At 39.0% G+C, this 14472-nt stretch overlaps 1 protein-coding gene across 1 annotated transcript in view; it reads right to left on the reverse strand.

The window, feature by feature from the left end:
* Window positions 1-14472, reverse strand: part of LARP1 (La ribonucleoprotein domain family member 1) — a 53499-nt gene that overhangs the window by 14616 nt on the left and 24411 nt on the right. Inside the window, exons 3-9 of the mRNA XM_029284847.1 lie at window positions 13320-13385; window positions 9334-9508; window positions 8351-8482; window positions 6411-6563; window positions 4745-4907; window positions 4077-4221; window positions 2761-2935 (exon numbers count right to left, since the gene is read on the reverse strand). Coding sequence (XP_029140680.1) covers window positions 2761-2935; window positions 4077-4221; window positions 4745-4907; window positions 6411-6563; window positions 8351-8482; window positions 9334-9457 — 892 coding nt within the window. The 5' untranslated portion in view covers window positions 9458-9508; window positions 13320-13385. The remainder of the gene's footprint in view (window positions 1-2760; window positions 2936-4076; window positions 4222-4744; window positions 4908-6410; window positions 6564-8350; window positions 8483-9333; window positions 9509-13319; window positions 13386-14472) is intronic.

The following is a 14472-nucleotide window of genomic DNA, read 5'->3' on the forward strand; positions in this document are numbered from 1 at the left end:
GCTGTGGACGTAGTATACTTAGATTTCAGTAAGGCATTTGATAAAGTAGACCACAACCTACTCCTTGGTAAACTAGAAAAAGGTGGAATAGACAACATCACCACCAGACTGATGACCTGCATATCAAGACGGATCTGTAGCTGGCTGACAAACCATACTCAACGAGTAGTCCTCAATGGCACTACATCCACATGGAGAGAAGTAAGCAGTGGGGTACCACAAGGTTCCGTCTTAGGCCCAATATCTTCATCAGTGACTTAGATGAGGGAATTGAAGGGGAACTCATTTAATTTGCAGATGACACCAAACTGACAGGAGTAGCCAACAACCCAGAAGACAAACTCAGGGTCCAAAAAGATCTAGATAAACTTGAACAATGGGCCCCATCAAACAAAATGAGTTTCAATGTGGAGAAAAGCAAAGTTTTACATTTAGGCAGGAAAAATCAAAGTTACAAGTACAGATTGGGCAAAACCTGGCTTACAAACAGTAACTGTGAAAGGGACCTTGGACGATCACTTGAGCCAGGACCTTGGACGATCACAGGAGCCAGCAGCAACCAAAAAAGCTAATATAATTCAGGGTTGTATAAACAGAGGCAAAGTATTAGTACCGCTTTATAAAACCCTAGTAAGACCACACCTGGAATACTGCAGCCAATTTTGGTCACCATATCACAAAAAAAGATGTTGAGAGTTTGGAAAAATTTAGAGAAGAGCAACTAAGATAATCAAAGGCCTGGAGACTAAAACATACAAAGAACGGTTGTGGGACTTGGGTTTGGCTAGTCTAAAGAAAAGAAGAAATAGAGGAGCCCCTCAAGTCCAGTACTTGAGGGGCTGCCACAAGGAAGAGGGGGTCACTTTGTTCACCAGAGCATCAGAGGGAAGGACAAGAAACAATGGTTGGAAACTGATCAAAGAGAGAAGCAATCTAGAATTAAGGAGAAACTTCCTGACAGTGAGGACAATCAACCAGTGGAACCCCCAGAAATCATGGATGCTCCATCACTGGAGATTTTTAAGAAGAGACTAGACTGAGATGGTATAGGTTCTCCTGCTTGAGCAGGGGGCTGAACTAGAAGACCTCCAAGGTCCCTTCCAGCTCTATTCTATTCTATTCTATTCTATTCTATTCTATTCTATTCTATTCTATTCTATTCTATTCTATTCTATCCTATTCTAACTCAATGCACAAAATTTTATTCTAAGAGGTTTCATAGAATGTTCAGTTAAATCTGCTGCTATGAAATAATCAAAGTTTATTTATTTCAAAAGTTTATAGGGATGCTCATTGGGGCCTGACATATGTCAGGGAGGGGAAATTATTCCAGACAGCATAGGCAACCACAGAAAAGGTCCTAAATAAATAAATAAAAGAAACTTACAACAACTTACAGGAACTAACCCTAACCCTGTGGGAGCATGTGGAGCAGGTAGTCAATCTTGGGAGAAGGTGGTTCCCCAAGTAACCTAGTACTATGTATTGTAGGATTTTAAAGACAATCATCAGCAACTTGAACTACAATTGGAAGTCTATCAGCTTGCAGAGCGGCGGTGTTACATGGGCACAATGATATATATTGACAGATATCCATGCTGCTGCATTCTGGACCAATGGAAACTTCCAGATGATTTTCAAGGGCAGCCCCCTGTACAACTGTGTGTAATAGTCCAATTGGGAGGTGACCAAGGATAAGTAACTAAGAGCAGGACCTCCCAGCCTGGGAATAGGCATAAAAAGTCTTCTGGCCATAGCTGCCCCCAGCTCTTTGAGCAGGAACACCTCCAGGTTGTTTGAGAGAGGGCACACCACCACTTCTTTCAGAGCTAAGACTAACTACAGGATCACAAGGTGGTGGGCTGTGCATGACAAGGGATATAACTTTGCCCAAGTCCAAATCACACAGCCAGTGCCCCAAAACAAAGGTCAGGTCTATCATGTGCCCCCCACTCCCTCAGATCAGACCTGCAACAAAGGGTCAGGTTCATGGTGGCCATGAACTTCCATGCAGTCTTTGGGTCTGCCCCCGTAAGATAGCAGATTGAAGTTCCTCTAGAATCATAAATCTTGGAAGTTCCACTGCCAGGCCAAAGACAGCCTCAAACATAGTAGGCAAAGAAGCTGTTATGCAGCAGGGAGGCTGGTCCAAAGCTGAACTCCAACTGATTTTCAGGCCCAACCTTGCAAGTAGGGTCTCACATGTGGTTATCTGAGAGGCAGTGCCTCTGGCAACCTTCAGAATCCCGACAGACAATAGCACATACACATACACGAAGTTGTGGCTAATGCCACCTGCAAAATCCCACTGGGCATATTTCCAAGAGAGGCATTTCCTCTTCTTTGCTCGGCGGGGTCTCAGTAATATATGCCAGGTTTGCCTTCTCATACAGCAGGGGTGTCAAACTGCCGGCCTGCGGGCCGGATGCATCATAGCGAAACCGCACCCACCCCATTGCTGGCAATGGCAAAAAAAAGTCTCGATACGTTGCAACACGTCACATGACGTTGCGAGTTTGACACCCTTATCATACAGGATCAAATCCCATATTATTAGAGGCTGACCTTGAGCAACACTAAACGTTAAATTATTATCTTTAATAACCCAGAGACTCTGGATAAAATACTGAAATGTCATTTGGTAATGCTGCTGTTTTGTAAAATAAATGTTTGGCTTGATCTCAAATTATGTAGCAACAACAAAAATCAACATATTTGGTGGAACATATTTGATTTTCATATTTTTCCATCTGTACTGACCTGTCTCTTTTTGGAAGCTCTGCCTGGGCACAAATTCTGGGCAGTTGATTAGCTGAGAGAAGTCTGTTTGTGTATAGTCTGTCATGGGAGGGCCAGGCAAAGGCCACTTCTCTGGTTCTTCTTTTCTCCTGATTTTCTGGTCTATAATCTCCACCACTTTGCTGTCTTTTAATGCCTGGAAAACAAGCCCTCATTTTCAGCATCAATATATCAAAACAAGTCAAGGAGGGGTGCTGCCAAAAAAAGGTATCCTGCAGATACCTATTATCTGATAGTGAAATGAGAGTTTTAAACACATCTAAAAGAATATTGAACATTAAATAATTTAAAAAATAATCCAATATATTGCAGTCATTTAGGAGTCAGGAAGTATATAAAATTATTTTCATATGAAGAAATTATATTTTACCGTGCCACACTAACATAGCTGAAATTGAGGAAATCATCGCTTTTTTTTCTCTAAACAGCTTTGGCCTTTCCTGTCCTCCTTAAATGTTCTCCCACTCATTCCAATGGCCAATATCTTACTACATATATCCTGAGAGATGTTAAGGTGAGGCTACCCTGAACCTTTTACTAAGCACAGCTTGGGACTATGCAGTCTCTCAATCCAGGCATTTTTCTGAGAAAGCTCTGTGTTAGTAAAATCCTCCCTCAATGCTCCTGCAGGTGCCCAATTCATCACAATGGAAGAGATTTTTAGTGCAAGTTTGAATGAGATAGTATGGTATAACCAAAAGTGAAATGAGAACACACTCTAATACATACCATGTTTCCCCAAAAATAAGACCTATCCCAAAAATAAGACTTAGTTTGATTTTTACGTGTGCGCCTAATATAAGCCCTACCCCCCAAAATAAGCCCTAGTGTTAGAGCGAGGCCCACTGGTAAAAATCAAGCCAGGGCGGGGGTGTGGAGCTGCCCCACGCACCCCGCACCAGCTTACCTTAGGACCACTGCAGCCAGGCCCCCCACACTCCGACACCTGTCGCGTCGCTGCCAGAGTTTTAATGCAGCCTGTTGCTGTGAGCGGTGGCATCACTGCAATGAGCCACACATAAATCGGCTGTGAGCGGCGGCACCAGCACAATGCGCCACATGGCGTCCAGCCACAAGCGGCCACAGAAGAATTCGAGCAGCAGCATGACAGGTGTCAGGACATGGGAGACCTGACTGCGGCAGTCCTAAGGTAAGCGGGTAAGACATCCCCCAAAATTAAGAACTGGTGCCTCTTTTGGAGGCAAAAAAATATATAACACCGGGTCTTATTTTCGGGAAAACACGGTAGGTAGCCAGGTGAACAGATTATCCCTTACCTTAATGATAAGGCCAACATCTGTGGTTAGGGCCTGTACCCGATGGAAACTGGCAATGAGAGTGATGGGAAGGAAGCCTTCAGTGTCCATTTTCCGCCTCAAGAAAAAGTCTCTTTCCAAGTTGTCAACACTGAAGTAGTATTCTCTGAAAACAGCAAGTAATGGAAACTGAAGTAGTTATTCGTGTCATATGCCAAATTACAGTAATATCACTTCAGAAAAGTTTCTCTCAAGCATAATAACTATTACTCTATCATATCCATCATTTTTGAAACTGGTCCCAATCTAAGACAGTCTTACATTTAAATATATTATTTTTCCTTCTATATTCTCAAGTGGCTGTTGGGCATAACCTTGTCTTCTGCTGCCGCCACCACTTTAAGAACCAGTCATTATTTTGAATGTTTTCAGTTGCCTACTCCTAAACAATTTGATAAGTAGGGCTTATTATTATAGGCTATGGTGCTGCTGCAATAATTGCCATTTTACTCGTTTTGGAAAGGGCAGCACAGTATATCTAGGAACAAAGAAATAAATAAGAGACTATTTAGCAATTTCTTAACGAATAAAATTAGTTTTCTGTCAAAGAAATAAAATGCTTTGTCAAATATCTGACATGGTTTTTGAAATACTGAAAAACTATTCCTAGAATCAAAACTAATACATACATCTGTCGTTTGATGTAGTCTTTGAGCAATTCTTGGTCAACACTGTAGAGTTCAGTGCTACTGATGTTGTCAAAGTAGTAAGTGATATTACTAGTATATTTCTGTGCACGTGTGCCATCAGAAGCATCGAATTTCCGATACCCATAATGATAATCAAAGTGAGCTGTACAAGGAAAAAGAGAAAAAATCCTTTTTAAAACCTTTCCTTCTCAAACAAAATCTGTATTGCACTGGTCAAACACAATCAAGATGAAATATAATAGCCAGGCAGGGACTACTGTTTGATACCATAGCCACTGACCTGTCTTGACCTACGTGGTTCTATATTTTCTCCCACATTCATTTCTTCATCGAAACTAAAATGTTGGGAAAGGTCACCTTGAGGTTGGAATAAGGTGTCACCAATATGATATTCTGCTGATAGCTTATCACATAACTCCCAAGAATATGGTACATACTCATAATGTTACCAGAATTCAATAATAGTAAGGTGTGAAGGAGGAGGCTGAAAATGAAAAATGACAAATGTGCTGCTAGTCAGTAGAAAGTTAAAGACACAAGAATTGAGATTCAGCCTGTTCCAGAATAAAGAGGATTCCCCTAAACCTCTGAAAAATCTGATGTATTCTTTGGGAATGCCTGCACTCCCAAATTCAATAATGCAATAATAAGCAAATTTGCACATTTATGTTCAGTGTGCCAGCTATGACTGCTTCTGAATCAGCTGTATCTGCTAACAGTCCCAGATGTCTTGGTCAAATGTCAATGCACTCAATCTGTGGAAATTCTTGAAAGGTACCGGGGGATGCCAAGTGATACAAAACATGGCAGATAAGCCGTGAACCAGTGCCACATCACACCCAAACAAAGCTATCTTATCTACTTCACAATTTTTCTAACGTCATGGATCAAACATTTGTTGTCTGAGGATCAAAGGTTTTCTATCTGCAGAAGAATCTCTCTTTATTACAATTCTCAATTTGCAAAGTCCTTTTACAGTATGGTTTTTTTTTAATGCCACCCTTTTAATGCCACTTTACTTTTAATTATTAATCATTTGCAAATAAAACTGAAAGACTCTTGAAGCACATTAAAGACTGAAACACTTAAGATACTGTAAAAAAAACTTCTCCCCCCCCAACACAGGATATTTTAGAACTGCCTACTTGTCTTGATTTTTCAAAAGGGTATGCAAGAATCAATCATTTTAAGCTTTCTTTTTGTAATTAATAGACACTGATATTAATGACTAGCCCAAAAATACCTAGTGAGCTTCTAGATAGGACAGTAGAATTGAACCTGGGTCTCCCCAACCCTACTCTAATACTTAATCACCGCATTGTATCAATTATTTAATTTTTAATTACATTTCGTGTAATTGTGTTTTTACTGTGTATTAATATTTGTGTATTATTTTTACTTCTATTATTCTTTGGTTTAAAAAGGAACTAACAATCAATAAAAACAAGACATTAGTTTTGGAAAAGTTTTTAAATTCTTTCACCTTGATTCCAACTATAGTCAATTATAGTTTAGCACAAACAAATCAGCTATCCTCAATTACTGACATTCATAGTGGAAATAAAATGTTGCTTGCCAGTTCTTTATCTGCAGCATCACCAATATTCTATAGATGGGAGAATGGTTATGAATATATTATACGTACAGCGAGTACCTCCTCTTCCTCTCCCTCTCCCTCGTCCCCGGCCACGTCCTCTGCCCCTGAAAGCACCACGAACAGTTGCCCCGTCGCTTTTAACACTAGAAGTTTCATCATGGTCAGGCCAATTCCGCTCATGCTTGTTATCTAAATGCCATCCTGCAACAAAATAAATAGAAAGAGAAAACATGACTGAGATTAAAACACTAAAATGACTATGAACTGGCATGTTCAGGCATCTTTAAACAATCAAGTAGGTTAAAAGAATCAATCTACTTCTATCATTACATACAGATTAAGGAGGCTTAGCTAGACATAGCAACACTATTTGAAGGGGGCTAAACTAGACACAGCAACATTGAAAACCCCAAATTTCTTACTTGTTATTCTCACTGCTAGCCACAAAACAGAAACTTTGCCATATAAAAAGAAATATCCTAATTAGCTAGCTTTTAGACAAGGGGTCTTCAAACTTGGCCTTTTTATGACTTGTGGACTTCAACTCCCAGAATTCTTCAGCCAGCATGCCTGGCTGAGGAATTCTGGGAGTTGAAGTCCACAAGTCATAAAAGGACCAAGTTTGAAAACCCCTATTTTAGACTATACTATAAACCATGTGTCAGTTTAGAATAATCAATGGGTGCAGGGGTATGCCAAATTGGGGGGGGGGGGGAAATGTCCTCAAAGTCAGAACAAAATTCAAAAGTGTCTTGATGTTCTGTATTCCAAAAGACTAAAAAGCCAAAACATTTCAATTGGTTTGCAATAGGGAACAGGTTTACAAAAACATGGAAGTAGGAATCCATGTTCAAAAGAATGATTTTAAAAAAATTAACCCACAGTTAAAACATGTTTATAATGCCCATAGCAAATCATGGAATCAGCAATTTAACAAAACTTTTGTAGCTTGGTCTTCATGAAAATATCCACTGAACCGAGTTGAACAACCAACAGATCAACAACTGATTTTCCCTATAAAATCCTCATTACCAGGAAAAACAAGCATAAAAATTCAAGTAGCTACTTATTAGCTTAAAGCTTCTGTTTAATGGATAAGCAAAATGTATGACTGCATTAGGCAATATGCCTGTAAGGCTCAACGAAGAAACCAATACACTTTGATTTACAATCTGAAATCTTAAAACACAAAGACAGCAACATTGCTATTACTTCTCTCCACAGCACTTTAAAGCCAGCAATAAAGCTCACTTATCAAACAGTCTTATAGGTTTTTGGATCAAAATTGACTCTAGCATACGCTTAATCAACTATACCTCAAAACCTATTTCCCTTCAACTAATTTCAGCAATGGGAGTAAAATAAAAACCCGTATCTGCTACTTTACTGGCTATAGGTAATCTTTGCTTACCAACTAGAACTGGGACTGGCAATTCTGTCACTAAGCCAAAACTCCTGATAGTGCCAATCTTACAATATCATTTCCATTTCTGTTGTTAAGTGAATCAACACAGTCAGTAAATGAGAAAATCATGTGACTGTTAGCCTTACACTTCCATTTCTGTCATTAAGTGAATCATCACAGTAATAAATGAGACATCATGGGACTGCAATCACATTCTCTATTAATTCTGCTTGTTCATAGCTGGTTGTGAAGGTTGCAAATGGTGATCACATGCCCGTGGGATGCTATGATGGCTGTAAATATGAGACCTGGTTTTTCTAACCATTGTAACTTTGAATGGTCATTTAAAAAGGCAGTTGGTAAGCAAGGACTAGCTCTAATGACTTTACCAGGTCACCACTACTAAAGAGAAAACTTATTTTTGTCAGAATACTCAAAGTCGCCTATTTCAAAATAGAAATGTTTTGCTCATTTGTGTAAAAGGATGTTATAATATAAACAATACAAAACACAACTCTGTGTGTCTTTGTGTGTGTGTGTGTGTGTGTTAATTTTACTGCTTTCAAAGATATTCAACTCATACCTTTTGATTCACTTCGGTTGTTGGAAGGATGCCGATGCTGCTCATTCTGTCTGTTGTTACGAGAAGCGGTTTTATCCCTTGGCACTTCAGACTTCATATCTATTTGCAGGGGTACCCATTTGTGTCTGCTGCCTACAATACAGAAATTACTGCCTGATTAATCTTCAAAGGAATGTATTATTCTACACCAAAGCAACATAATTCTAAACAACCTGCGACACCAACTATCAAAATATTTCAGACTCCCAGAACAGCAATGAATAACTTGAGATTTCAAAAAACAGTTATGATAAGGAAATAAGAATGCTGGCCTAGAAATAACACAATCTGTTACTCCTGTTCTACTTTGTGAGTCCTGAAAAAGTGCCTGCTGAGGAATATATTAAAATGAAAGACTGAACCAGAATATTGTTCAAGCTTCAGTTCATAAATTCATGTCTTTTCTGAGGGCAGAGATTTACTTTTGTCTTGTGCCTTTGCTTACAATGAGAAAAAATGTTTGCTATAGTACACTGATATTGACTAAGCTACAAGATAATGGATCAGCATGGGGGGGAATGGCAAAGTTATATATTTCTAATAGACTGTACTTGGAACATTCTCTGATAAGATTTTAAATTATATTGTTTCAAGATAATAGAAAACTGTTTCTCTATACTAAGGGGGTCCTCGATTAATAACCCACTTATTCAGTGACTGGCTGAACTTACAATAGCACTGAATGAATGGTGCTTGAGACTGGTCCTCAAAGTTCCAGCCCAGGAGTCTTCAAACTTGGCCCTCAGCCAACGTGCCTGGAACCAAAAGGGCCTTAAAAGGGCCAAGTTTGAAGACCCCTGAATTATATAGTCATTAATTCCTAATTCACTGGAAGTACAGTCCTCTTTATCAATACAGAGCCCTGCCAACAGCAATGCTGATAGAAAAGTCCAAAGTTGCCATACTAGCACACCTGCTAAGACCCCTGGACAGCCTTTTCTCACCCTTTTTCTTCTGAGCCGATTTCTGGTTGTCATCATCTCCATTTTTCTCTTCTCCTGATTCATCGGATCGAGTTTTCATGTTCTCTTTACCATCACTTCCTTCCCCTTTTTCCTGCTCCCTCATGTTTTTCTTAATGTGAAGTTTCCGTAGAGATTGGGGCTTTTGTGACAGCTGCTGAAAATGATAGATGAGACATTTGAGGTGGAGGAAAAGATAATTGCAAATAACGTAGCAGCAGGCTTTCCCCAGTTTCTGAATCGTTTTGAAACCTAGTAACAGTCACATTTCGTGAATGAAAACAGGGGCAGGAGACGAAGACAAAGAAAGGCATTTTACAAAGTTGTAAAGCTGACACTCCGCTGCCAAAACAGAGGGAAGTCCAAATCAGAAATATGCTTTAAGCATTTTTGTATTCATGTTCTACTTCTGGGTATTTGTCGCATCCACACTGAAGAGAGAATAAGCTAAGAGCATATTGACAGTTTAAGACAATTTCTTAACCACTGTTGTATTATTACCACTTTTTTGACCGCAATCTTAACATTGCCACATCGTTAAGTACATCATCTTCTCTTCACTTTGGCTAGGTTTTAGAATGAGTTCCAGGCTTCTGTCCCAGAATAGCATTGCTGAGCTAGGGATGATGGTGGGCAGGGAAACCCTAAAAGGAAATCCTCTGCCTGGAACCTGTAATGAGCTATTCCTGGCCTTCTCCTAAGCATAGAGCTAGCACCCCCCCAAAAGTGTTGCTCAGACTAAGTTCTGTAATGGGGAAAAAATAGTGTCTATATTGAAAGCATGAAGAGAGATTCCTGCAGTTTCTGTTCATTCTCTCCTTCCTCCACACCCATGCCCGGGTAATCTCTGACTATATTTAAATGGATAATTTTTGAAATTATCTAATTATGCTACTTTTGATATAACAATGATACATACATGAAGATCAGCAAGAATCTAGGTCAGTAAAATGTGGAATGTAGCTATTGTGTTCCTCTCTTCCGTCAATACATATATATGCACTCATACATGCACAGTTTTCTAAACCCCAACTTTCTGCAAATTGATTTTAATAGGAATAAAAGGGTGTTTTTTTTAAAGTTCAACTGGTATCTTTCTTTTGTGACATAATATTTGGAAATTCTCTAAAAGAACATTGAAGGCTTTTATATCCCAAAGAAGTTCCATATAGGAAATATGCAAATGAAAGGTTGGAATATGATCAATTATATCCAAATTATATGAACAAAAAAACATGTTGAATAAAAAAAGTTATTCAAGCAGTGAGGACCCCTAGTGGTGGTTTCTTTTTTGGATGTATGAGTGACAAGCACTTACATATACACATATACAAGAAAAACAGACTTAGCACGGGCATCACAAAATAGTTTACAATAAAAAACAGGAAAGTCAAAGTAAAAAGTATTATTTATTTTAAAGAAAAAACAATTAAGGGAAGAACAAACAAAAGAATGTTGAAAAAAGAATGGTACACAGGATGATAGGCCTCTTCATTTCATCTTAAGCTCTATGTTGTGTGAGCCTTTTTTTTTTACTTAGCGACTGTAGAAGCCTCTTAGCCTTCCAGAAAGCCATAAAGATCTTGTGCTTCACCCAAGAGTCAACCCAGAAAGGATTGAGTTCAGCACCTGTGTAGTGCTGTGAGATTGTTATGGCGCCTGATTAGAGTATGATGTTTTTAATTTGGGTATGTGTGAAGAGAGGTGTTTACGTTATTATAGGCATTTGATTGATATTAACTGCCCACGGTTGCCATATAAACCTCTTAAATACATACATACATGTATTGTATGTGTGTGTATATATATGTATATATATATATGTATTTGCACATTTTTCTATCTGCTGTTGTGATTCCTCGCCAGCCAGTGGATCCGGCAGCTGAGTCTGAGGAATCAGATGAGGAGGAGGGGCCTGGAGTGACATTAGAGTCAGAGGAAGGTTCTGAGGAGCTCCAAGACTTACAGTCGGATGAGAAGCCTGGCCCCTCTACTCACTCGCAGGCTGAGATACAGCTGTGCTGGGAGCCTGAGTTGGACAGTGATGAAGAACAGTTGGGACAAATCCAGGATGCACGAAAGCGCAGGCAAGAGAAGCGAGTAGGACAGAGGAATGCAATGGGGCGACTCCAAAGGCAAAGAAGAAGGCATTAGGAAGCCACGCTTTGGCTGAATTATAAAAGGGAAGGTGTGGGAGGTACTGGTTGCTGAAGGCAACCGTTAGTGTTGAGGATCGAGTTTCTGTGGACTGTGTTTGTTTGCCTTGGACATTGACTCTTGTCTGTGAGAATAAAAGGGGTTGGTTTTTTCTTGCGGTTCCTGCCTGTTTCTTGGAAGAGGGGTTTCTCCTTGTGAGCATAGCAAGGACTCACGTAGGCTGGGACAGAACATCTGCATGTCTCTATCGACACTTATAATTTACCCATATATACACCTAACAGCAAAAGCCCCAAGAACAATAGCCAGTTTTGAGCATCTTCTCTCCTAGAATGAAATGAAAAATATCCACTATTGGATATAAGCTATACTGAAGAATATGATGTAGGAACAACAGAAGCAGTCAATTCAACTACTTGAAGATTATTTTATTGTACTTTTTGGAATATTTGCTGTTTTGAAGAGTTGTTTGATAGCCAATTAAGTATCTGTAGTAATAGATGTTACAATAATAACGGAAATCAACAAAAAAAAATCCACACATCCAATATAATAGAAAATAATAGAGTAATACCTTCCTTCTAGAACATACTCAGATATAATAATAATAATAATAATAATAATAATAATAATAATAATAATAATAATGATGATGATGATGATGATGATGATGATGATGATGATGATGATGATGATGATGATGATGATGTTGGAAGGGACCTTGGAGGTCATCTAGTCCAACTCCCTGCTCAGGCAGGAAACCCTATACCATTTCAGACAAATGGCTGTCCAGTCTCTTCTTAAAAACTTCCAGTGTTGGAGCATTCACCACTTCTGGAGGCAGGTTGTTCCACTGGTTAATTGTTCTAACTGTCAGGAAGTTTCTCCTTAGTTCTATGTTATTTCTCTCCTTGATTAGTTTCCATCCGTTGCTTCTTGTCCTGCCTTCAGGCGCTTTGGAAAATAGCTTGACTCCATCTTCTTTGTGGCAGCCCCTGAGATATTGGAACACTGCTATCATGTCCCCCCTCGTCCTTCTCTTCATTAAACTAGACATACCCAATTCCAGCAGCCTTTCCTTATATGCTTTAGACTCCAGTCACCTAATCATCTTTGTTGCTCTTCACTGTACTCTTTCTAGAGTCTCAACGTCTTTTTTACATCGTGGTGGCCAAAACTGGATGCAGTATTCAAAGTGTGGCCTTACCAAGGCATTGTAAAGTGGTATTAATACTTCACGTGATCTTGATTCTATCCCTCTGTTAATGCAGCCCAGCACTGTGTTGGCCTTTTTGGCAGCTGCAGCACACTGCTGGTTCATATTTAAGTGATTGTCCACTAGGACTCCGAGGTCCCTCTCACAGTTACTACTATTGAGCAAGGTACCCCCCTATACTATACCTGTACATTTGGTTTTTCTTGCCTAAATGTAGAACCTTACTTTTTTCACCATTGAATTTCATTTTATTAGATAGCGCCCAGTGTTCAAGTCTGTCCAGATCCTCCTGTATCCTAAGCCTGTCTTCTGGAGTGTTGGCTATTCCTGCCAGCTTGGTGTCGTCTGCAAATTTGATGATTTCCCCATCTATCCCCTCGTCCAAATCAAGTAGCATCAACCAATAAACACAAAAACATGAAAATGAAATAGTACTTTGCTAATATTATTATAACAAGCCGCTTCGTGGATAAGGAACACTCCTGCTAAACAGAATTTATTGAGTTGGAGAATATTCTTCATTCAGCAACTCCATTAATTCACAAATAGGCCAAACAGATGTGATTTTTTCCCCCGAGTCAGAATATATTCTTACCTGTATACTCTTGTGAGCTATTTCTCCTGGCGTTGGCCAATTTGTGGCATCCCCAAAGTCACCAACCTGATACAGCAAACAGATAATACAAAATCAAGTTCAACTTTTGACCCTCTATACAAGTCCAGATTTAAGTATTTCTATTCCTTCTAGTGGCAGTTCAGATGCGTAATACCATAACAGAACATTCCAACCAGGTAGACACCTTTGTGGTATATATGCTTTATTTGGTATTCTGTGACACAGAATGTCAGAGTTTTTAATTTTAAAATTATGAAAGATAATTCCCCATCCCTTCGCAAGACCCCAGCTCCTCCACAAATGTCTTTCCACTTCAGGGCTGGTAGTAAGTCAAGCACATCGACTTTACTTACACTTCTGCTTCACGTAGAGCTTATCTATTTTTCAACTTGAAAGTTACCTGAAACGTATGTAACTTCTCCTTCATTGGTTTCTAATTTTAATTTCCTTTTCTGTGAGATGTCACTTAGCCGATTATTTTGAAAAAGTGAGTGAAGCCAAAACTGGTTTCTCCTTTATGAACCTTATGGATGATTCTGTATATGCCTATGTTTCTGTGTGTAGGGGTGTTTCTATTTTATTGCAGATTTTTTTTTATTAAAAGCTTTTTTATGTTATTGTAATGCTGTATTTTAATTTTTTATTCTAGTATTTGTGCACAACTTACCGATGACTCCATGGGAAACATCATAAAATACATTTAATAAATTCAACATATTTTTTTCATACACAGTGCCATCTGGTGAGCATGATGAAATTTACACAAAAGCAATAGAGAATCTTCCAAGTCATTTTGAGTTACATTGCAAAACAAGAAAGGCTTAATTATTTTCCAGAGATTAGGAAAAATCAGATGGCTTTTATGTAATTATAAGTTATCTGACAGAATCCTTAGTGACACAGATTCTGTATCATTATTGCTTATACACAAGGAAAAAAGATCCCACTGTTCCTGTTCAGTACTCAAAACCAATGCAGCAGACCGCAAAACTGAGACCAGCTTCCTGAATATATAGAATAGTTTAACTTCGGTATGTTTTCCTGCCTGATTTGTTTATTTTTCCCTCTCTGAATATTTCTTACACATACAGCTGGGTGGGGAGGGTTTAATGGGAGCCACCAGTTTATTTAC

Source organism: Protobothrops mucrosquamatus, unplaced genomic scaffold, assembly GCF_001527695.2.
Source record: "Protobothrops mucrosquamatus isolate PMUCROS unplaced genomic scaffold, P.Mucros_1.0 scaffold1018, whole genome shotgun sequence".
Taxonomy (NCBI): Eukaryota; Metazoa; Chordata; class Lepidosauria; order Squamata; family Viperidae; genus Protobothrops; species Protobothrops mucrosquamatus.